This window comes from Saccostrea cucullata, unplaced genomic scaffold (assembly GCF_032062105.1).
Source record: "Saccostrea cucullata isolate Sc308-1 unplaced genomic scaffold, CSIRO_AGI_Scuc_v1 ctg3902, whole genome shotgun sequence".
NCBI classification, from domain to species: Eukaryota; Metazoa; Mollusca; class Bivalvia; order Ostreida; family Ostreidae; genus Saccostrea; species Saccostrea cuccullata.
This window is the reverse complement of record NW_026920247.1, coordinates 114144-140974: the sequence shown is the minus strand read 5'-3', so window position 1 is coordinate 140974 and position 26831 is coordinate 114144. Positions and strand designations below refer to the sequence as shown.

At 31.9% G+C, this 26831-nt stretch overlaps 1 protein-coding gene across 1 annotated transcript in view; it reads left to right on the top strand.

Moving 5' to 3' along the window:
* The first annotated feature begins 10235 nt into the window (after window positions 1-10235).
* LOC134245720 (uncharacterized) overlaps window positions 10236-26831 on the top strand; it is a 38683-nt gene continuing 22087 nt past the window's right edge. The window contains exon 1 of the mRNA XM_062727987.1: window positions 10236-10273. Coding sequence (XP_062583971.1) covers window positions 10264-10273 — 10 coding nt within the window. The 5' untranslated portion in view covers window positions 10236-10263. The remainder of the gene's footprint in view (window positions 10274-26831) is intronic.

The window sequence follows — 26831 nt, the reverse complement described above, 5'->3', positions numbered from 1 at the left end:
AAACATAATTTTTAACCATTTCCCGGCCTTCACTACAATAATCAATACAATTTATTACTGAACTTCTAAAAAGTCTGTAGTATTCATAAACCTTGTACAAATTATTATAATATACTTCAAGGGAATCTCCAAGTTATGCATTTACAGCCGCTCGTTGCTCGAGTAAGACAGGGACAACAATTTTTCGTCACGTGTCACTTACATATTGACGTCATTAAACACATTGTGACGTCACAAATTTGGAGAAAATAATTACTTTTCATATGCCATTTATAGAGCATGAAAAATACTATAGTTTTGCCAAATTTCATTTCGATCCGAATCGTGGTTTTGTAAATACAGAATTAGTTCGCGAATTTTTTGATCACCCTTCGTATATATATTCGTCATAAATAAGTTCGTTTTATTATTTTCATAAAGTATGAAAAAGAAATTTATGATAATTGAATATAAAAATAGCTTGGTTATGCGGCGCACGGCCAAAACAAATCAAGTTTTTTATAGTAAAAATGCTAGTATTCTTTCAAATTTGAAGGAATAAAAAGAAAAGATTTGGATGAAAATTATCGAATCGTTATCAATTTTTTTTGTCGAGTACCTAGTATTTGTAATTGGAAAGTTATTGACATAATGCGAGAAACGATATAACAGAAGATAATAAAACATGAAAAAGACAATTCGCTAACAAGAAATTTCAAAGAATTGTGTTCCCTCGCTTTCAGTATTTTTGAAGATAGGATGCCATTACTTATGGCATGTCCTGTCAAATATGAAAGCCCTTTCATATGGCACTCAACAATAATCACCAAAGTCTTTTTTAATTAGATAATAAATAAATGTTTATAATGTAAAATATGATACAGAATTGATATAGATCATGAAATTTTTTTTTAGATCAAAATTCAATTTATTTAAATTATTTATAAATTTAACAAATCGATAAAATATTATCACTGAAGAGAATGCATATATAACGAAATAAACAATTACTTATTACGTAAGACTTCATTAATCATTCATTGGCACATCTTACCGACAGATATATACATAAAAGCAGACTAGAAAAAGCAAACCAGTTGTTTTCTTTTGAAATGAAACCAAGAGCTCTTTTTAATAATTAGTATGTACCTCATACGTCAAGTTCTGGCTCTGTTACAGGCATTTCCCTCTAAATGTTTCGACCCGACTGATCCAAAAACTTTGATCATTAGGAATTTTCAAAATTCCTCAGTGCCTCATTTTAGCCTTATTACCAATACAGACATTGCAATGTTCATGATGGTTTGTTATAAGTTAACAATGTGTCGTTCAGTTGACTGGTTAGGAGAAGAAACGACATGTCGACTAAACACAAAATTTGGTGTTTACACCGGCAGCTTAATGACTGAAGACCTCATTATTCATGTAGACCGGGAATCTTTTCCAAAGGTAAAATAAAAGAGTAGTGGACGTTAAGAGAGGTTTTCCTTTGTTTAAATACGAAAGAATTAATTATATAATAAATAAATCATTACTTCGAATTGTTTTTTCTTCAGTATTTGGCGGGCAACGGTACGGATCATCCCTGTACGGATAATTCCATCTGTATTCATGGTAGCTGTGTACCTCTAATCAAAGGTAATTGTTGAACCACATTTCTGCATGTTAAGACTTTTGAACTAAGATTGCTTTATTTCGTTTTCTAGGAAAAAAATACATTTTATAACGTTAAATGGTGTTAAGTTTGAATTTTTAGAAATTTATTTTCTTTTTATTTTGCGAATTAAGTAAAGATAGAAAATCGTACTTAAATTATAATATTTTTGGAGAAAAAATTATATGTATTAGTTTTAAATTCTTTCCTCAAACAAAAGAAAAAAAATATTCCTTTTGCTAAAGTCAAAAAAATTAATTAAATTAATATTGAAACCCAGAAACACAAAAATGCATGCTGGAATTTATAACCTGATTTTGCAATTCGGGTTACCGTTGAATAATTTAAATTGGAACACCGAGAAAATAATTGTTTTTGAGGGAAAAACAAGCTCTTTAAGGAGGCCCGATCTAGTTAAAATTAGTAAAACGGAATGATAAAGAAATTTAATTTTTGGATATATTTTTGTATGTATTACATGTATTATGCTAAGAAAAATTAGATTGAAATTTTGTTTTTAATGTAGTCGAATTTTGGACACTGTCAAGATTTCGACCATTTTCGTGTTTTTATACACACGAATAAACAAAGAAATTAAAAATTTAAAAAAACACATGATGAAATGTTTTGTTTTGACATTTATCATGTAATTTTCATTTTTCTTATGAAAATGAAAAGAAAATTGGAGGTGGTCTTTATTGTAGTGAAAAGGGGACAAATCAAAACACAAAATTAGGATTTATTTTATCCAACTAGATATGAAATAAGTCGCCATGCATTTATATAACTTCTAAACGTGTCGAAACCGTACCTCATACATACTATAGGCACAAATACAAGGGATGAGCTGTGGCCAAACAGCTAAATCTGTACAAGTGTCCGTTTCAAATGAAGAAGCACACATATTTCTACCCAAACCATGTAGCAAATAAATATCAACAAATTAGCAAACAAAACTATATGCTGATGTGAAAACCAAGAGACACTCGAGACAATTGGGGAACTTCAAAATTTATAATACCCTCTACCCTCTTCTTTTATTTAACCTTTTCAACAACCAATCAATTGTTAAAACCAATCAAGCCGAAAGAATTTGCAAAAGATTTGATATCAACTGCTTGTATAAAGTACATATTCATAAATAATTTTAGAGAATCATGTTTTTGCATACTAGTGAGCAGACTATATAACATTCTACAATTTATATTTATTTTGAGTCCTACCTTTTCACCACCTATGAGACTCAAATGAGTGACCCGTTATAGAAGTTGTTTCAATAATAGAGCAAAGAGAGAAAAATAAAGCAAAATGATAATTTATTTCCTTTCTTCTTTGTATATGTAACAGAAAAAAGATACAAAGATTACTCGGACATTTTGAAAACTGACACCACCAGAAAAGGAGAGGATGGAGTGTACGTTATTTACGCCGATACTCCTAAAAAGGTGTACTGTGACATGACAACAGATGGTGGAGGTTGGACAGTGAGTATTATCTTTCAATTTAATAATTTCTTCCAAACTCTATAAAATGCTCATATATTAAGTTGAGAATCGTTTTTCTCTACACAATCCTCAGAACGTTGCAGATGTAAAAATTATGATTGATTGATTGTATTTTATTATTTTATTAATTGTTATGCTGACTGCCTTTTTTATATTTATTGTTAATCCATTATTTATACACTGAATTGACGACCAATTTTTCCGTTATTTTTTTACGATCATGACAAGGAGCACACAGGGGGAAAGGGGTGTGTGTGACCGGTGGTCAGGGGATACTCACTCTTCCATGACACTTTATCCCACCTCTGATGTTTTGTAGGTCTGTGTTTGCTCTGCTTCTGTTTTGTATTGTTCTATGGACTGTTGATCTTGAAAACTGTTTGATATGTCCATATGTTTCATTTTACATCCCATTCGGGAATTTTTCACTCATATAGAGATGTCACCATATACCAGTATAGGGCTTCAAATTTTGACTTTTACTCGTCACTCAGGGCCATTGAACAGTGAGGTATCTTCATTATGCACTGCCTACCTTGACAAAGGGACTCGGTTTTTAAGATGGCGAAGGAACAGTTGCTACATGTACCCCTTTTATCTTCTTTGGTCAGTCGCAGCCGAGATTCGAACTTACGACCTCCCAAACACTTAGTGAGCGCTCTACCGACTGTGCAAAATTATGAAGACAAATATAGTGAAATCTTATAACTGTTATCAATATGTGAAATGCGAAGATAATTAAGGGTTAACGAGTTCAAAACACTAAGTACCTAAATCCAAAGTTCAAGCACACTACAAAACTGTACTTTCAGTGGGCTTCTTGAACTTATTTTGAGTGTTTTTGATACATAGTCAATAAGGTAACTATGTTTTAGAAAGTAGAACGCTCCATCTTACAAAGTATCTTAAAGCCCTGAAAAATCACCACAAGGCAACCATCAGCAGATTTTCCAGTCTGGAACAATTATAATTATAGAATGGACAGGGTTTTTTGTCTAATTTTTGTTCATTCTTTTAACATGAGTCTTTAAATATTTCATTGACAAATTTATTTCCAGGTCATTCAGAAACGAGAGGATGGTGACGTTGATTTTTATAGAACATGGAACGAGTTCAAAGAGGGGTTTGGAAATGCGTCTAAAAATTTCTGGATGGTATCTTTGCACATGGTTTAATAAAGCATCTTTTGAATCGTTTTTCTTGAGTTATTTAACCGAGATCTAAATACTGTATAGCACCCTAATTCCCGACATCTTATTTTTGAGATATATATTTAAATCAGATATTTATGAGAGATTTTTTTTTAGCTCTGGTTATAGTTTGATATATTTTTAAGTCAAACATATTTCACCAAAGATTACAAATCTCACCTCGACGAGTGTTACTCATTAAATTGAACTCTCATAAAAAACCAAATACCTGATAAAGAGACATCGTTTGCTAGTTTGGTCCAGAAATTATATTTATTAACCAGAAAAAGGGTGTACTCAAAATACTGTTTTCACAGTGAAAATATATGTCAGATCTCGCTCCGAATCCTTATAACGTATTCCTCGTAACAAACATTATCATGCATCATGATTTATGCATACAAAAAATGGAGCTAAATTTATTCAACATCTGAAGCAAGTCTATGCATACATTTGCATGTATCATCCACCCTTTTTTTGCTCAGAAAGCACGAACAATTATTGAAACATATTCCATAAAATTATCCTATGATCTTATTCAGAAAATGTAGATCATATTCAGTTTCCAACTTAGTCTGGAGGTGTGCACCCCCAGATATTGCATTATTTTAAGTTTGGTCACCGAAAAACATATATAAAAAGGGATAAAATTGCTCCAAAAATTCTGAACTTATTAGAGCTTTTTATAGGTGAGATAAAATATACTCTCAAGGAGAGAATTTCGCGTAACTAAGTAATTATAAAGATTGGCAGATAAAATATATCTTTAAAATGAAGCAAACTGATTAAAATTTTTAAGATAAAAAACTGAAACAAATTAATCCAAAAAAAAAAATTAATAAAAAAAACGGGAAAAACCTGTTTCGGAATTGGCTATTCCTTTTTATTTGTAAAAACTGAAAATTCTTTGAAAATTGCAAGTGTCTCGTAATTGAGTGCGCCTTTACTTTTAAAGGAATGAAATTTACATTTGCAATATGCATATTCAACTTTCAAAAGCGATTATTGCTTTAGAAATTATATGGTCCAGATTCCTTGAAGATTCTGAATTATTTATTGAATTGCAGATATCCTGTTATGTATGGAATTTTTTTGTCTTTGCATTTATGAATCCTCTCAGTGATTATCGATAATTATCGCAATAAATCGATAAATTAAATATCACTTTTTAGTACATAGAAAGAAGATTTATTAATAAGACGTCAGCATGCCATTTTTGTTTTATTGTTAAAAATTTATAATGATCGAAACCTCGACTTCAAAACTTCACCGAGCTCTTTGCAAAGAAGTAATGCTGCCTATTTTACCAGTAATTGGATCATGGATTTTGACTGGACTATTTCGTATATTAATGTTACTTTGTACGTTTCTGATCCAATCTTTCGTGAAAGTCGTTCAATATTTTTTGCCCTTTCCAGCGAAAAAGTCTAAAATAAAATAACCACTTAATCTTATCTTTCTCAACTTAAGCCCAGACCAAAATATTCCATACAACACATACGATAAACGACAAGTTACTATTTATGCGGTCGCGATGGGTATCTTTTTAGAATAAAAATACAGAAAACACATCTTTATCATACAAAAATCATATTCTTTAATTTATTTTTCTTATAATTATTACAAAGGGAATGATGTTATCCATGTTTTGACCAAAAATCGGGATCAAGAACTACGAGTAGATCTTCAAGCATTCAATGGGGAAAAGGCATATGCTGAATATTCCACATTTTATGTCGGAAATGAGGCAAACAAGAACAAACTCACCGTATCCGGATACACAGGGACTGCAGGTGAAGTACCTCATTAAAAGAATGGTATTCAAAGCCCTATTACATCAGATTTGACATAAAAATCTTTTAAAGTTTCCCATTGACATTACTTATTCGAAAATTGTTATTCTGAAACTTGAAAACGAACAAACAAAATCAATTTACAAAGAGTCTGACACATCTGTTTCATACCTGGATAGTTTACTTGAAAAAGACGTTAATGGTAATCCAACAACCAAGCTATATGATTAACGTAATGACTTTAACTTTTCTATGGTCAACGTCTCTTACTTATACAGCAATATACCTTCATCACCTGCATACGGAGTGTATATATCTCAGTTGTTTCGATACGCAAGAGCATGATTTTAGCATAAACAATTTCTAAAACAAGGTAATTTATTGACAAGCAAGTTAATGAAACAAGAATATCAGCAGTCTCGTTTAAAATCATCATTTCGTAAGTTCAATGGTCGATACAATGACTTTGTACGCAAAAACAATTTACTTGTATCATTATGTCAAATGCTGACTGACGTTTATCATACTTTCTTTAAGTCCATTATTTATACACAGAATTGACTACGAATTTTCGCGTTATTTCCCGATCATGACAAGGAGCACACAGCGCGTGTGACCGGTCAGCAAGAGATGCTCACTCCTCCATGGTACCTGATCCAACCTTTGATGTTTCGGATGTCCGTGCAGTTTGCTCTGCTCCTATTTTGTATTGTTTTATGGACTTTGATATTGAAAAATGTTCGTTATTTTCATATCCATATAAGAACATAACTAATTTTTTTAAAGATAAAGATGCAATAAAATGTTACAATTAGTCAAGATTAAATCTGTCTATTTTTTTCTAAATAATGAAGCATTTTCTTGCATTGGCTTTTATATATGAGTCGATGTTACAAGAAAAATACACCATTTGTGATATATCCATCCTATGCACTAATATATAAAGTATGACATATAATATATGAATTTCAGCCTAAATTTCATTTTTGATGAATGTATTTATCCCAGAATTAAAACTAGTATCAAAATCAAATGATTGCTTTCATGAAAAATTCTTTATCTTGATTGAACATGTTTATATTCGTATAATTAATTTTTATGGGTGTGTATAATATGTAATGTATATTGTATTTTAGATTAAAAAAAAACTTGGTTTTTTTTAACGTATTTTTTTCTTTTAAACATAAATGGTACATGTTATTGTCTAAAACCATTATATTTTACTTAAAACAATGATGGACTATAATGTAAACAATACCCTTTTACAGGAGACAGTTTAACTTTTCACAATGGCATGGGATTTACCACAATGGATCGGGATAACGATGACAGTAGTAATCGTAACTGTGCTACAAGATACCATGGAGCCTGGTGGCATAGAGACTGTTACAGGTCACACCTGAATGAACAGTACTTTACCTCACCTGTAGCTGATGGTAATGCCCCACTGTGGTATCACTGGAAATTGTACGAAGCCCTGCAAAAGACTCGTATGATGATTAGAATCAAAAACTGATTTAGATTATTATTATATTGAATAATTGTAATTATAAGAAAGTGATCTTTGCTGCTTCTATGTCTTTTCGTACTTACAAACAGAGGCCAGAATTAACGATTTTTCAAAGTTTTATATTACTTTTAGTTATCAAGTTGTATTGTCTTCGTATTCATTGCAGCACTGTGCCCTAGATGTTTATATGTTTTTATTGAATGTTATTTACGTTTGTAACATCGGACATCTTTTTACAAACTCGTGTTCTGCTATCTAAAATTATAATAATTATTTAACGTATTGGCCAACTAATAACTGTTATTTAAAGAACCTTTTTTTCTTTTCTGGGAGGAGGGGGTAACTAGTAATCGGTATTGTCATTCAATACACTTAATTTAAGTATGATAAACAATAATTTTTTATTTAGAGAGTATCAAAATAAAATACTCAAGTGTAAATATAATTCATGAATTCAATATAATTTATGTTTTCAATCATTTGCAAACATGTACATGTAAACTATCAGTTTCTTTTTGCTCCAGTTTCCCTAAAACCTATGAGAGCTGAGACATTCTATGATTGTTGTTTAACATACCTCTCTCGAGTTTTCACCCTTATGGAGACGTCGGTAGAGAGCTGCAAATTTTGACTAATTCTCAGCCATTCGACACTCAATGCCGCCGATAAGTAGCGACTTGTTTTTGAGCCAGCAACTACTGAGACACGGGATCCCGGTTTATAGGTCTCATCCGAAGGAAGGTTCTCCTTCTTCGGTGGGATTTGAACCCGCAACATAATGAAAATTTCTTTACTTTAGTGGCTCTACCAATGCAGCACCGGACGACTGCCCTATAATTGGTTGATTGTATGTTGTATAACGTCCCTCTCGAGAATTTTTCACTCAAATGGAGATGTCACCCTTGACCGGTAAAGGGCTTAAAATTTAGACAATCAGCGACATTTATTGAGCAGTGAGGGTTATTTAACGTGCCAACGCCTACCTTGACATGGAACCTACGTTTTTAAGTTCTTATACGAAAGACCCATGACTTTCACTTTTAATGCTGAGTGTTTAGAGAAGGAACAGTCACTATCAATGTTTAGGTCTTAGGTTTGACGCGGCGCTGCAAACAATAATCGAACCCCAGCCTCCCAAAGCGAACGTTCTACCACTAGGCTACCGTGGATGGTCATATGCCATAGGACATAAAACAAAGAATAAATTAAGTGTTGCCTTAGAAATATATATCTGAAGGAATTATATCATGACTTTTATGAAAGCTAAATGACATATCTATTCATTCTATTATTAACAATTATATTTTTTCCTTTTTCTTCGATAAAAAATGTAAAATTAGAAGAAAAAAACATAGTTCTTTTCACATTTTGGGAGTGCAGACCTGAAAAATAAAGAAAAATTAATGATCAAGTGCTTTTTGTCAGTTTTAGTATAGACACTTGACAGCGAAGTCAATATAATTATACATGTACTTTATTGGCGTATGATTATTGTAAGGCTTCAGGATTAAAAAATCATACGTATGTTTGCCTAGTCCTAAAACTATCTTTTCACGGCTTCGAACAAATAGACAAGTAAAATAATTTAACCCAAAAAATGGTAAACATTGTTTTTGATCTGTATTGTTGTTAGAAGATTTTTTTTTTACTTCTTGCTTTAAATTGTATAAGAAATGACACATTAGTCAATTTAAGTTAAGACAAACTTTTTTAGATTGTTTGGAGATATAAAATACATATACTTTCTCTTGAGCAAAACTGGTTATATATTGATTTGCTTAGTTTACGTAATAAAAAAATGAATTGTTTATTTTATATCGTTTTGTCAAGAAAAAAGATTACTTTCATTATGAGGAAGTTTGCTCTTGCCAAGAATTTGTCTGTTGGTAACAAAATGTCATATGGGGGTCGAATTTTTCAAGTTATAACTGACAAGTCCTTTATGTTATGATTTACGTTGCACGCATTCATAGATAATTCAACAAATTTTATTTTACGATTTTTTACGCTTTCGTTGCAATCATTATCTTTAATGGTATAATCGTTTTATTTTTTACGCTTCACCTTTAGCGATGTTCTCCTTTCAGGTCTATATTAGTAAATTACAATGTTTAGAGAAGCAACTGAAATGTTGATTGGTCTTTGTTCCAATAGGTCAACATATCAGTTATCCTAACTGACAACTCTGATACGTAATTGCAAATCTGAGGTGTGCTTGTCATGATGCACTTCTGAAATTAATTGCAGTTTCTTTCGGAATTCGCTATGGCTGCGCCCTGGGTTTACCTAAGATAGCCCTATTGGAGGTCGATTGGTGTCCGCTTTCCGTCTTGTTGATACTCTATTTGCGAGATGATAGTGCATTTTAGTACATATAATTATACACTGCATTTTTACTTCCGGAAAATAATGGATCATTGAGACAGGCAAATGACCTAGGCTGGAAAACACTTTGCAAGAAATATGAATCCAAGTTCGTGAACAGTTTTGTACCCAATCACAAGTTATCACAATATAAATAAAACTTTTAAAAGCAGTTATTTTTTTATTTTCCTGTTTATTTTCCGGAAGATAACCAGAAAACACATAATTTTGTACGGAAAATACTAGTACATGGAATTTTACATCAGAAATGAGAATGTGTAAGTTATAGTTACCTGTTAATCTCTCTCTCTCTCTCTCTCTCTCTCTCTCTCTCTCTCTCTCTCTCTCTCTCTCTCTCTCTCTCTCTCTCTCTCTCTCTCATCGTTTATTCATTTATATACGATTTTCCTTTTATATGTTTATAATAATTTAATTATTTTTCATGAACGTAATGCAGAAAACATTAAAAATCCTCTGCAGTAATGAAAGGAAGAAAAAAGGGAAAGTATTTACAACTAGAAAGTCGGCTATTGCAAGCAACAGCTTATGTCATCCCAAACAGGACAAAACTTTCATTTTTCTCATTACTAAAACAATACCCATTAGCTAAGCAAGGACAACCATCAAGTCCTATCAGTACTTTCAGTACTTTGATTTAAAAATCAAAGTTAAGAATTTTCACTTTTCCCCTGTTTTCATGGAAACTATTGACTTAAATCAGTAAAGTTTCATGAAGAATGTTCAAGGGACCAGAAAGAACACTCAAAATTCGTCGCTTTTTGCAGGTTTCCATTGGAACGGTAGCCATTTTGAACCTGAATAACCACATGGCACAACTACAGCCAGTGATTCTCCTGTAAGGAAAGTTTCAGGAAGATTGTCCCAGCCATCTCCAAGAAAACGCCTGAACAACAAAAACATGCGTACAATCGTTCGGGACGACATAATAAACATCGAATGTATTGTTTATGAGTAAAAGTTTTTGACATATATTTTGTGAAAATTAGCGAGATCAATCAACCAGACGGGATTTGCTTTATGTATGTCAATAATGTACCTAACTTACTAATTGCATTATGATTATTACTCCAAAATAGTGCACAAGTACTTTCAACAATAACTTTATAGCGAATAAAAATACTAAATTTACAGAGATGACAAATATACAGTGCATACAATCAAATGATTTACATAGAAAAACTCACCAATTAAAAGTTTCTTCCGGTAAAATGAATATCAGTACAAAGAATGGAAAACAGAGAAAACTAGCAAATGGCAAACTGATAACAATTGCTGCACCAAGCCCTGCCGCGTTCTGCCATGATAACACGGGCTCCACACAAAAAATTACTGTGCCTCAAAAACGATGACGTCACATCACACTAATGACCCTAACAAATCTAGTTACCAAAATGGCCGTAACAAAAGCTATTAGATAACTAGAAGACAAAGATTCGACAGTATAACTTCCTTTCGAAGAAGACAAAGATTCGACAGTATAACTTCCTTTCGAAGAACAAAGTCAATGAAAATGTTAATGAAGATGTTAACAAAAAATATTTAAAAACACCTTTCTTTTTATTGATTTTCTTAGCAGTCTTTTTTATTGTAGGAAGGGTTTAACTTTGTACTGCCTAAAATGTATATCTAATGAAGAAATATATATCTCATAGCATGTCACCTGTTACGACATTTTTTACCCTGCTTAATGAAGCATTATTACTAGAGATTGTTAATAATCAAATCATCCAATTTACTTTTGTTAAAGGTAGTTTATTTTCCTAATTTATATAAATAATGTACAAATACACTCTAAAATATAATTCTTAGAATATTGAATGCTCTCCGGGAATTCTTAAAACTCATTTATATCATCGGTGATTGTTATTAGATAAAATTTTATATCACCGGTACTGAAATCAATTTGAAGAAAAACACAAAGAATGGGCACAATAAATTCATAGCTCATATTTAACTAACACATCATCAAATTTCATTATGAAAAGCGGTCGAAAACATTTTTGTATAAATAATGTCAAAACCATGCTTTCAGTTGTTTCAAAAAAATATTTCCCTATACTTTTCACACAATAGGACCGAATGCCCACTCATTTAAATCGTTTTTATTGTGTCAAATTTGCTTTGTTATCAATTGTTTCAGTAGGACAATTTCCTTTGCTAATGTTTTTATTTCCATGACTTGACATGATCAGCTTAAGAAAAGCGCTTTTTTTCTTTACATACTAGATTTATTGACCTTTTTAAAAGATAATCCGTTTCCTCGCAGATTGTCCTTGTGTGATACAAAATCTTCGTTGTTGAGTATTTTCAGAGTTTAATCCGGGGCTCTACAGTACGTCTTTATTTATTCTTTTACAATAAAACAACATATTTCTTAAATTGATTTCGTTTCTACATGGTCATAATCTGGTATATGAAAAGGTGCAACAATTTTGAATTTGAATTTACCTGATTGTTTCATTACTGTGCCATTTTACAAAGGATATGATACAGAAATTATTTAAATTTTTGTATTACAAGTAATACACTAATTTATATATGTATAAGTATGCAATAAAGCAAAATTTTCTTTTAAATATTTAATGAACAACGTTTAAATTTCCTTAAATTTAAATTTTAAAAAAACCAACTACATGAACAACCCACCTACAAACTATTTGGCATTTATGGCTGTATTGTCTGATCCAGATCTCGACGCATCATCATTATGGATTTTTCATGTAGTCATTTTTTATCTACTAAACATCTTGAATTATACATTTTGTTGGAACCATGAGGCATAAGGCCTTTAAAACATCCACCTGAAAACGTCCAACCAGTCACTGAAGTACATTGCCCCAAATAACCTTTTTGAAATCTAAAAGAAATGACCTTATCTACTTTTTAATCAAAATATTAGCCCCTTTCAAGGAGTAAGAAGGATATGGAGATAACGAGCAGTATTCAATCTCAAAGTCCATAAAACAATAAACAATAAGAGCAGAGCAAACACGGACCTCTGAAACATCAGAGATGTTATCAGGTGCCATTGAGGAGAAAGCATCCCTTGCTGACATTCACACCCGCCGTGTGCTCCTTGTCATGATCAGGAAATAACGGAAAAATCCGTTGTCAATTCAGTGCATAAATAATGGACTAACAGCAAGTATGGAAAACGTCATACCCAAAAAGTGGAATAAATCAAATGTGGATTCTAATTTTCAGGACTAATGAAACATCCAGAGCATCAGAACTTTTATCTTTTTCACCGTTTATGGAATTGTTGTTCACGATAGATTTAATAAAATGTTTTTGATGACATAGACAAATGCTTCCTGAGAAAAAATGCAAGTTGTAAATTTTCATACCTTGTAATTGGCCATCTACAAATTCTAATAATATTTAATTAGGATTCCTGAATGCATCATTTTTATAAAATGATTTTAAATATTTCATAGATATTTATACATTTCCCGAGCCCTTTGTTGCACTTTTTAATCTAGGGAAATGTATTTATTAGCTATCCATTTTATACGGTTTCAACTGGGTTGGAACAGTTAACGCTTTTTTATCAACCATTTCGCAGTTTATAACTGTCCGATCCAGTTTATGACGTATAAAATGGGTACATGTAGTTATTAAATTCATTCCTTATAATTTAATTTTCATTCATTTAGTGTAAGAGAAAGACATGACTGTTCTTAAAAATGACTTCAATTTGTACAGAATTTAAATGTAACGTCAAGCGTATTGATAGGTTTTTGATTCGAGTCATTGTGATGTAAGCAACCCATTTGATACGATATAAAGTAAATTTTTTATCCAATCAAATGCAGCGTTACAACCAGAATTAAATTATTAATAAATGAGGAGCATTAAACACAATTTTAAGGTATCGGAAGGCCATTATAAATTGTAACATGTTGATCTCGTCTAAACTTCCTCGTAGATCTGAGCATTTTCGTCTCGGGAATCTCCATTTTGTTGTGCTGAAACGTGACCTGAGCAAACACCATTGGAAATATTGAACTTCAAATATAATGCTGCAAAGGTCATGAAGCAAACTCCAAGTGCCACAGTTGCAATAAATATAGTGGTGTTGTTGGAATCCACTGATTGCTTTGAAGATCGCATATTGTGTATACATCTATCTTCTGTATAAATAACAAAACTTGAGTATCATTACCAATGTTTGAATTCGGAACAAAATATTTTAACATTTATGAATTTAGAACTTAGTTAATTGTATGAAATGATAATATTTTGGTAACACTGTGTTTCTTTGGATGCTGCTTTTTCTTTCAAGCATTGTTTTGCCATTTCATTCAAACGGAACCTAGATTTTTTTTTTATTTAGTGGTTAGTCAACAAAAAATTAATCCATCCAAAGTCATTACGATTCAAACCAAGGGGACTCTGCATTTGATATTTTACGGATGGAGATCTTCACTGACAACATTTACGTAGTCATCGGAGATCGTCTTACAAAAAACTGACAGACTCACAATGGGCACTTATTGTGCTTTTTTATTAGTGGACTTGTTTTAATATTTGAAGAGGACATAGAGGTTTCAAAATTATAATATTCCTAGCCTAATTTAAAGGATAAGAGTTCGTAGTTTTAAAATGCCCATATACATCTCTCAGTCTATCATTATGTTATTTTATCATGCAATCTGCCATACGTAACGTTGTTCTTTCAATCTGTCCCTCTTAATTATATTTTACGTAAACATTATTTCGCCATTTCTGAATTTTTATAACTGAGTTTACTTAATATATCTTTTAATATGATGAGTAAAAGATCAATAAATACGCTGTAGAATTTAATAACCTGTTGTTTTCAGTGTACTTGATACACCTAGTGGATCTTTGGAGTGAGGAATCGTTGGGCTTTCTTTCGAAATATGTAGGCCTGCACCTTAGATACGAATAAAACAATAAAAAAAATGTTTTAATGCTAATTTTCTAACAATATTTACTTGTGTTTTTTCTGTTTTTTATGACAGTTTTTATTGTAATTAAGAAGCAGAATTCGAGTTTTACTAATATTTTTCACTTTTGTGAGAAATATCCATGAAAAAGTTTGTCAAGTCTACTTAATCTCAAACTTAGAAAAAGCACAAGTTGTATTTATATAGTCATTGAAACCCCTCTTACCAGATTCTACACATCCTACAATATGATTGCATAACTCTTCTTTGCATGAGCATAGTTCCTGGCAGTCTCTTCCATAGGAAAAATTTGGACATGGATATGTACAGTTGACACCAAAATATCCCACGTCACATGCTGAAATTTAAGGTATACAATTATATAGTATTTCATTCTCATCAGAATATATATTCTTATACTATATGAACGAGATTAGCTTGCATGAAATTATTAAAGCCTTTTTTTTAATCAAGGAGAGCTGTTTTCAATAATAAAAAAAACTCGTAAATTTACTTACCCTGGTACCTTGTCATGGGTCATTTTCAAAATTATAACAAATTTTCTACATGAGATAAAGAGAATTCGACACAGAGACATATTGACGACATACATGTATTTTAAATTGATACGATCGTAATAGCTACTTCCATTCAAATGTAGACTTGACATATCCCAGTGAACTTGATTACGAGAAACAGAGTCTGACACCCCTGTTTCATAGTATTATATTCCTTCTTTAAAAAAACCTTAAACGAAATTTTATGATAAACGTGATGACTTCAGATTTTACATCGTCAACTTTTCTTACTTATCCCGGATAATATACTGTCATCTGCATTTATGAAGCTGACGCTTTCCATATAATTCGATTAGCAAGAACATGCTTTTCATGCAAACAATTTCTTTAAAAAATTCAAGTTATCTATTATGCAAGAATAGCAACAGATTTGTTGGATACAACATTTTGTTAGTTTTTTGGTGATACAATGACCTGTCATCATCTTCCATTGTGTTTAATTCTGACTAGCTTTATAGCGTTTCTCAGACTAACTGCTAGGCATTTATCTTTACCCAATGAATTATCAAATGATTTTTCCCCTTCTTTATTCTAGACCTGGTCAGGGCCGAGTACTTAGCGGGTGTAACGGGTACATCGGGAAAGCTTACCCCTCCATGCCACTTGATCCCAAGTCTGACGCTTTTAGCTCTGTTCCCGATTTGTATCCTTTCAATAGACTCTTGAGGTCGATTATTGTTCGATTATCTCAATATATATTTCCTTTCAAAGCAATTGGAATTGTATACAAAAGAAGTGTCCTTACGTATGCATTGCCTCTGGGTATTATCCCATCTGTAACCAGAACAGCAGGTGAAGTTCCTGTACATAATGAAATGTGAACATGCAAAACATTGTAGAACATACGATATAAACATGTCGTTTATCATCTGGCAAGATCTGATGCGTATTTCACTTTTAATTTTAAAAAAAAAGCTTTCAAAATAAACACTTTCAGGATCATTATACATACATTGTACCAGTATTTAAAAATGATAGCAATTAAAATACGCATAAAATTTATTTCTACATGTATAGATTTATTTAGTATATATATATATTGTTTTTTAGGGGTTGGGGTGGGGGTTAATCATTTTTTTTTCATACATGTTAAACAATCTTGAAAGTACAAAGCTAACGGAGAGAACAAAAGCATAGCATACAGAAAAAAGAAAGAGTCAAAGATAAAATACCACTGAGAAAAAAAACCCGCAAAAAGGAGTTCGTATGGGAATATCTTTACAAAGTCAATCTCTATATCAAAAACCTAACCCATTTCATTATATGGACATTCTTTTCCTCTGACCAAATTTGAATGTTTTCATCTTCAGAAAAAACAATTTCGAACAAAAATATTTTCAAAGTTTCTTACCCACCACATCTTTGATTGTCTCTTGTCTTGACCGCATTAAGTGTCATAAAGAAAATGAATAAAATAAAAATTGTAAATTTCATCGCACTCATCTTCTACTGACAATTTGTTAAAACGTCTGAAATAGACATGAATTTACAACTGCCATTTGTAATATGCTAAACCAAAAAATTTCCCTGTATTCACACTCTGGAATTTTCCTTTTTCAAATATTGACATAATTGGGTGAAACAGGAAATAACAGATTGTACATGTAGATATGTAAAGTATTTATACCAAGCATAGACACATGCATGTTTGATTTATCATGTCACATAGTGCATTTTTTAAAACACCTGCTTATTTCATTTCTGAAAATACAAAGATCGCTTTGAATAAAAACGTCCTACATTCCTCCTAACGCTGATTCCCGTGGTAAAATTATGGCAAAAGATTTCGAAAATCAGTAAAAAACTACATCTATATTCTTTGTACATTAAATGTTCATCAAAGACAATGAGAGGAAAGTGTTAGAGGTAATGTGTCCATGTTTGGTTTAATCATACTGATCTAGCACTTTACAATGTGATAGTGACCGATTGGGCAAGTACAGCCAAAAAAGTATATAAATATACATTTAGTTTTTGGTTTATTGCAGAGAACTATATTGAAAATTTACTTAATCTCTAATCTCTCTTGTTTCTGGGAAAAATAGTTGCATCTTTCAGTAAATTCTGTAGCGGGTGTTACTAGTCGGCAGGGGGTGTTCATTCCCTTATTACACCTAATCTAACATCACATTTTTGATAATAATTGTGGATGTCCATGTTTGTTTCATTCCTATTTTGCAATGTTCATAGAACTTTTGAGCTCGAACTCTGTTTGATATTTCTATACGTTTCATTTTATATTTCTATGTATCCTTTACAGTGTAGTTTAACTCTGTATACTCATGTGACCACGAAGGCCTCTTGTTTACTCTTGTCTCTTGCGTACTCCTTTTAAGGCTTTAAATTGTGTTTGTTACTTTGTACAATGAATAAAAACAAATTTGAGCTCCGTTTCAACTTCTCTGATTATTTTTCTTACAGGTAGGACTTGAAGCTTTGCTTTTTTCTATACAGCTCAAGTCAAAATTTGTGAACGACAGTGTGACTCCATCCTTATCAAGGTGACCATGTCACATGTACAAACTGTAGAATCAAATAACGAATATGTTTATAAAGTTCAAAACCATTCAAGCTGCACAATTTCTATAGGCTAAACCAACTTATATGATGATATATGAACCAGTTGAAAAGTAGGGTAATATATCTTTAGTTCAAAGTAATTGTGATGTTCATTCTTTCGTCTGAAACACTGGTATCCATCTGTTATTTGTATCTGCGCCTATTACACTGATTAAATTTTCATTGCAATTTCAAAGAATCTTTTTTACATTTATTTAAACTTTTATCAGACACATTAGGGATTTCTCATTAAAAAATGGACACTGTCAATTTTATATCTTATCATATACTGAAAGGAAAAAGAAACGCATCAGAATATAATATGGGAAATTTTTTTTACTATGTGGCCGAAAAACATGAAAAATGGTAAGATGTGAATTTTGATTACTTTGCACTTAAATCGCTAGTCAAAACTACTCAACCATGAAATGTATAGCGTCACATAGGGGTAATGATAAAAAGTCAAAAACACGAGCATGTTGATGATGATAATTTTGTGATAAAATTGTGTAGTGTCATAAGATGCATTACAGTTATACAATCGATTTTGCATTTTGGCAGTCAGCATGGCTTTCTTGCAATCATGGTATGGCTGATGGAAGCTACTGTGGGTTTAGTAATTGATTTCAAAATTGCATGTTAGTAAAAAGGCAAAAACATGCTGCTGTACAAATTGTTTTCAATTTTTCAACCAAATAAAAGTTTTTTTGGTTGTCAGAGAGTTAACTTAAAATGTTTCCAACCAACCATGACGGCGACGTTGGCGCGTAACAACGTCACAACAAGATAGGGATTTTCATCATGCCACCTCGGTTATTGTCAAGGCATTATCACTGAAACTGATATTTATACAGCAGACAATCATACTAATTTTTTTTATCCTCTGCTCTAACGTGGACCACGAGCTTGGCAACTTTACGTTGTTTTTACTCTCCAACGCGCACGTACGCGTCGTTTGCGTGATTTTTTTTGGCATGTTTACACTGGAAAAATTTAGCTAGTGTTTTTCGAGCTTTTCTTTTCAAACATCCACATGTACCAAACCTGCTGGATTCCTTTCATTCTATCCCAAATCGAAAATTCGTATTCGATTGGGCGGTGGGATTTGTTTGCTGTGGAATAATACAGCTAATCACAGCCATTAAGACTACCGACGAAAGGGTTGAATAAAAATTTTATGAAAAAGAAAAAAAAGTCTGGTGAACTCAATGCACAGGAAAATCAAGTTTGTTATGATGCAAAAGGGAGATTATGAGAATTTTAAGTTTTATTTTTGGGGGGTGTCGACATATTGATTTCAATATCTCATGAATTATCACTCAAAATCACACAAAATTTTGGTAACTTGTTGATTAAAGATGGATTTGAATGTATGATAACTATGGTGGAAAACATATTTGAAATAATTGTTTAAATTAAACTCAAAAGTTTGATAGGCGTTTCTTAATCCTTTCAGTATATATATAACTTCAGGGGTAATCTTATCCGTAACTCCTCCTATAAAAATTTCACAGAAATTTTATATAACATATATATATATATATATATATATATATATATATATATATATATATATATATATATATATATATATATATAGAAAGCACAAAGAAATTCACTTTTACATGGATACCCACTTCCGCCCCAGCCCGGGGTTGAACTCTCGACCTTCGGAATCTGTCTCCTAGCAGTGCAGGAACAGCGCGCTAGACCGCTCGGCTATCTAGGCAAGTCAAATAAACTTGCTTTCGATGCCGATGGAATTCTCGCGGCGCTGCCCTACACTACACGGCCATTGAGAATAGAAGTGAGATACAGTTATTTGGACATTAGTTTTAACAGAGGATTGTTACCAATACATGTTGTAATGAAATTAATTATTATTTATAAAGCACATTTTACAACAACTCTTAAACTAACATAACTGCCCTAAGTGAAGAAATATTAATATAGAAAGCACAAAGAAATTCACTTTTACATGGATACCCACTTCCGCCCCAGCCCGGGGTTGAACTCTCGACCTTCGGAATCTGTCTCCTAGCAGTGCAGGAACAGCGCGCTAGACCGCTCGGCTATCAAGGCAAGTCAAATAAACTTGCTTTCGATGCCGATGGAATTCTCGCGGCGCTGCCCTACACTACACGGCCATTGAGAATAGAAGTGAGATACAGTTATTTGGACATTAGTTTTAACAGAGGATTGTTACCAATACATGTTGTAATGAAATTAATTATTATTTATAAAGCACATTTTACAACAACTCTTAAACTAACATAACTGCCCTAAGTGAAGAAATATTAATATAGAAAGCACAAAGAAATTCACTTTTACATGGATACCCACTTCCGCCCCAGCCCGGGGTTGAACTCTCGACCTTCGGAATCTGTCTCCTAGCAGTGCAGGAACAGCGCGCTAGACCGCTCGGCTATCTAGGCAAGTCAACTAAACTTGCTTTCGATGCCGATGGAATTCTCGCGGCGCTGCCCTACACTACACGGCCATTGAGAATAGAAGTGAGATACAGTTATTTGGACAAACTAATGTATAATTTCATTACAACATGTATTGGTAACAATCCTCTGTTAAAACTAATGTCCAAAAAACTGTATCTCACTTCTATTCTCAATGGCCGTGTAGTGTAGGGCAGCGCCGCGAGAATTCCATCGGCATCGAAAGCAAGTTTATTTGGGCAGTTATGTTAGTTTAAGAGTTGTTGTAAAATGTGCTTTATATATATATATATATATATATATATATATATATATATATATATATATATATATATATATATATATATATATATATATAAAACAAAGTTATATTTTCCACAACCTATCATCACTTTGATAAGACACATATTTTACATGTAGGTGTCCCATTGCAAAACAAAAACATTACTCACAAGTAAAACTCAAAATCGACCTTGCTGCGAAGGGTTCATACTGATCGCGTTTAAAGCTTCATGAAGCCTAAACACAACTGCGAAGCGTTTTGTGCAAACTTGTGTTAGCATGACAGCGTGGTGTGTGTTAGGACGACAGAGTTTTGTGTTAACCTGTGTAAGAGTGACATTGTTTAATGTTGTGTTAGCGCGACGGCGAGTTGTGTGTTAGCGCGATAGCGTGTTTTTCTGAACTCAATTTTGAGCATTAGAAAATGGCCCTATCCGGACATCGTATATTGGAGAAACATAGCACAAAATTTTAGAATAAAGGGGTTGAGATCTTAAACTTGTACGCGTACGTGTACTTGTAGAAATTTTGACATACACGTACACGTTATTTTTAATTTGTCTGTTGAGATTTTTATGACGTGTAACATGTACGTGTACACTGCGATTGGTATCTCTGTTTCAACTATTTAGAAAAGTTTTAGTCGTCAGTTTGTAAACAAAACTTGATAAAAATAAGTGCTCGTGAAAGTAAACATCCTATATAATGTACAACAATCACATTTTCACACTTAAATTGGCTAATTTCTATTATTAAAGCTACACGTTTTCACTTATGTGTAGATTCCATTCTACAAGTTTTACGAACGTGTAGCAATTTTGACGTCACTTAAATTGATGACGTAATACACACAGAATTTAGGTTATTCCCCTACTAGACGTACCCGTACACGTACATGTTTGAAATCTCAACCTCTCTAATATCAGAATAGGTAATTATGTTAAGTTACGCCTTATAATGGGGTCTAGCCATTTTGAATTTCAGCAACGTTGTTGCGATTTATTCCTACCTACTGTTTTTTATGCATAAATCTTAAAAAAAAATGTGAAAAAAATAAATCCTAAAAAAATGTAAAAAAAAAAAAAAAAAAAAAAAAAATGTGGAGGACCGGGCTGCTCTTTACATATAAGTATTAAGTGAGTAAGTAAGTGTTGGTGTTTGGGGATTGAGGTGGGAAAGAAGGATATGGAGATAACGAACAGTATTCAATCTCAATCTCAAAATCAATAAAACAATACAAAATAAGAGCAAACACGGGCCCCCGAAACATCAGCATTTGACTTATTGATACATGTAAATTGTATTTGCTCACAAGGTCATTGTATCGACCATAGAACTTACAAAATGATGATTTTAAATGAGACTGCTGATATTCTTGTTTCATTAACTTGCTTGTCAATAATTTATCTCGTTTTAGAAATTGTTCATACGTAGAGCATGCTCTTGCATATCGTATCAACTGAGATATATATACTCCGTATGCAGGTGATGAAGGTATATTGCTGCATAAGTAAGGCAAGTTGACAATAGAAAAGTTAAAGTCATCGCGTTTATCATATAGCTTAGTTGTTAGATTACCATTACTGTCTTTTTCAAGTAAAATATCCAAATATGAAACAGAAGTGTCGGACTCTGTGGTATCATTTATCTGAAGCTCACCAGGATATATCTTATCGACGTAGAAATGGAAATTATCATTATTAATTGACAATACGTCGTCGGTATATCTAAATGTCGAGTTGAAGGCCACATCAAGTGTTTTCTTTTTTTCACGCATAAGATTTTACATAAATTCTGTTGCATATGAATATAAAAAAAGTCTGCTAATAACGGAGCGCAATTTGTACCCATGGGATTCCAATAGATTGTTGGAACACCATTTTCTTTAAACCCCCCCCTTCTAGAATCAAGTATCTCCTGACAAATAATCTTTGCCTCTATTATCTTTCGCGTTCTTAAAGTTATAAGCTAAAACTCATATTAATGTGAACTTCAAACAATATATATGTATTTGGGAGTTAAAATCAGTTGATTTTTGGATCATACATTCACTCTTTGCTTTGAAAACAGCTCAGGTGGATGGAAAATGAATTTCAATCTGCAATTTCAATCCAATGTTTTCCCCACGTCCGCGTCGAATTGTACCCGCCTATTTCATTGTCTATCACTGTATGTTTTGATGTAACAGGTAGAAATGACGTAAGCTGTATATTTCCAATTTTGTCAGTTAATGTTCCAGTCTTAAAATAGCATGGTGAATGATGTGAAATCATAAAAACATTTTTCAAAGAACAAATTTATGGATTAGGAGTTTTCTATCATCATGTAACAAAGTTAATTAGGTTTCATAATCATGTAATTAAACAATCGAGGAGTTATTGGATTTATTATTGGATCGTCAGGTATTAGAATCAGTTAGCACTGCATGAAAAGTCGGGTTTAATTTGACCTTAAATGCGATTTAAATGCTGCGATTATTTAATGTTTAAATGCATAATATAACATATTGTGGAATCGTAAATGCTAGAAAATAATTCGCATTTAATACGAGTTTAATGAAAAATTAAAAGAACAAATTTAATAAAGTTTGGAAAATCGTATACTTACTAATACTTTCGGATTTAAGTCTGCCGTAAACAAATGTTATACCTCTAATAAACAAAACGTATAATTATTATTAAACATGGCCATAAAATAAAGTTTTATGCTCATATTAAATTTGTTCGTTTAATAAAATTTAACGTAGATCTTTACCTCATTATTTTTTGTTAAATTCACACTTTACTTTATAAAACTTCCAAGAATTAAGTTATATACGGAAAATTGTAAACTTACTAATACGTTCAAATTTTATTCTTTCATAAACTTATATTAAATCTCTTGTATATGTGATGAAAATGTACGGATTAAACCTTCCCATATAATTAAGATTTAAGGTTGTATTTGATGAAATTTAATATTATTCTATTATTGCATAATATTTCTATTTTATATATATATTCCATCAATAATTTGTATGGTTTACAATTGTGGGTTTTTTGGCAAGTATTTTACAATCATACACAAATCCATTTCTCATTCAATTTTATTAGATGTTATCTCAATAGTGTACAAACAATGAGTTCTAACAAAGTACAAGATATTTCAAATTTATGGCTTAAAGTCAGAATGTAAAAATTTACAATCAGGATTGTAGCTCAGTTATAATGGAGTAAATTTCTACATACTAGTAGTAAGTAATATACTGAAGTAATTATAAATAATTTAATATAAGAATAGAATTGTATGTAAAATTCAAATCCGCAATAAATCAGAACACAACAGGTCAAAAATGTAGTCATTCTGGACTCCAAAAGATTACAAAATCTGACTGAAACTGCCCCTATTAAAACTGCTACATGGGTTGTAAATGGCTTTTCAATTTCCCACAATAAATTATATCATACTTTGCATAAAAAGAATAAAAGCTGCCTATAAAAGTTGTCCATTCTTTTTACATGTACATTTTAATAAGACACACTAAGCCACTGACAGAGAAGCCTCACTCGCCCACAAGCAACAGCAAAAGGATCGGTCAGAGACGCCACCTTTCTCTTACTTGGGTATCAAGATCTGCAACTTACTGTCAGCAAAGCTCATTTAGACCACCCTTATATTGTTTCCCCAGCCTTTCAACAATAGATGTCCATGCACTAATTATCCAAGTTCAACTTGAAAAATACTTAATGTTGACTGTAAAAAATACAACACCCAAAAAAATCTTTTATATCATTTGGTTATGTCAATTCAAATTAAGGAAAAAGTATCACAATTACACAAAACAATAGTAGCTTAAATTTGTTTACAATACATGTAACTCATTTCTGTTCCAACTGCTTGGTTTATTGCTTGATGATTGTAATTTAACATATCCTCATTAAATCAACTTTACATTGGAATGCAAGACATTTCAATAGTGAAATTTTTAACTTTGCCTTAAAATATCAAGAATGAGCTCTGAAACATGCACATATAAAAGTCCTATATAAACATATGTAAAAGTATATTTAACAAAATTTTTTAAGCCTTAATTACAATTCCATAACTCATAAACTCTCTTACTTCAAATGGAAGGAAACAAATTAATATTTTACTCCTGCAATTCTCATTACTCTTGCAATATCAATTGTAATATTTATTAAAATCACAATTCACCCCTTTTTACTCAGAAATATCTCTACCTCATTTGCTTATTCTATTTTTACATCTATGACTCACTAAGCCACTGACAGAGAAGCCTCACTCGCCCACAAGCAACAGCAAAAGGATCGGTCAGAGACGCCACCTTTCTCTGACTTTGGTATCAAGATCTGCAACTTACTGCCAGCAAAGCTCTTTCAGACTACCAATGATCATGATTGTCTTATTTTTTTCCACAATTATGTCCATGCACTTATTATTTAAGTTAGACTTGTACATATATGTAATATATAAATCAAGATTAAAATGTTTGTGATTGCAGAATACACAACAAACCAATAAATGTTTAAACAATAAAATAGATAACAGTTTTAATCTCTAATCAAGCATAAAAAAAAGCTTTCACTGTCAAAAATACAACACTAGGTATATTTTTCTTATCTAACATTGAATGTGTCAATTAAAGATAAGTAAAAAAGCGTCACATTTGTGCAAAACAGTAGCAACTCAGATATTTCATCTCTAATAGCCCATCTCTGTTCAATTAATACATCCATAGGTTTGACTCTTTTAGATTCTTTATTTGTCCTAGTTCTTCTTATGCTCTGCCTTTTAGAGTGCTTTGATTTGAGAGTTGCACTTTTGGTGTCCTGTTCTTTGAAGACTTTCTCACATTCATCAGAACGCAACTTCAGCTTTCTAATTTCATAGATAGGTAGTACTTATTATCTTTAGAATCATTTTTTGTACTATGAAGACGTAATCAATATTTAAAACTGCTTCTTCTTCTCTTCATGCCAAGAAGTTTTCAGCTCTGGAGAAGCACATCTAGCTCCTAATTTCTACAACAAACATAAAAATAAATACCCATTTGCCTATATATTCATATTATATGTGTGCTTCCGGATTTATGCAATTGCTATATACTAAATAGTACACAAAATCTGAGTTGATTGTAAAATTATCAATTGACCTAGAGGAAACACAGCTCAATTTTGCTTAATTAAAAAATTTACAGACGACCACAAAAGATATGCCATTTTTTCAAATCTGGGTGATAAAGACAGATAATTATCTATAATTTCAGGCCAGCGAGCTACAGATTTTGAAGCTAATGTTGTTAAACATGTAAATTGGGACTGATGATTTTTTCGCCATCTTTTTTTTGAGCATTTTACCACTATGTTTACCTGCTTGACATTGAATATGTTGAGATGTGCAGCCCTTTTTCTTCGTGTTCCTCCACGATATTTTATTTAATGTAGCAGAAAGATACTATGGATAAAAAAAATATGAAAAATTAAAAGCAGGTATGGCATATCGTAAAAAAAAATATACAAACAGATTTATGATATAGAGCAAGTAGATAACATTCATACAATAATAAAATTTTTAAACTTTGTGATCTAGTACATATTATGATATGTATTAGATTAAATTTAGAGACAACGAAACATGATATGAAATGGATGTACATACTCGGATTGAGGGAACACATGGAATTTAAGAGTAAACAAAAATGCAAAGGTTAGCATCTACAGCATTTAACATGCAAGTTATTGGGATAATGAGCAAGTGATTTAATATAAAGTAAAATATATTAACAACTTACAATGTAGATAGCAGGTTTTTAAAGTGGGCAGCAAATGCAAACTTCCAGTAAATGGTGGTAATCTCATATACAATAAGTCGTACAACAAATGATTAGTTCGTACCTCATACTGGGTAGCCAAATATCTGGTCAAGTCATTTTCAGAAGGAGGGCTCAGCAAGTTCAATGTTGATCATTCCCATAGCTACTTCAAACTTTTCTGGCACAATTTCTGAAAGAAAAGATGTATCTTGCAGGGTTTT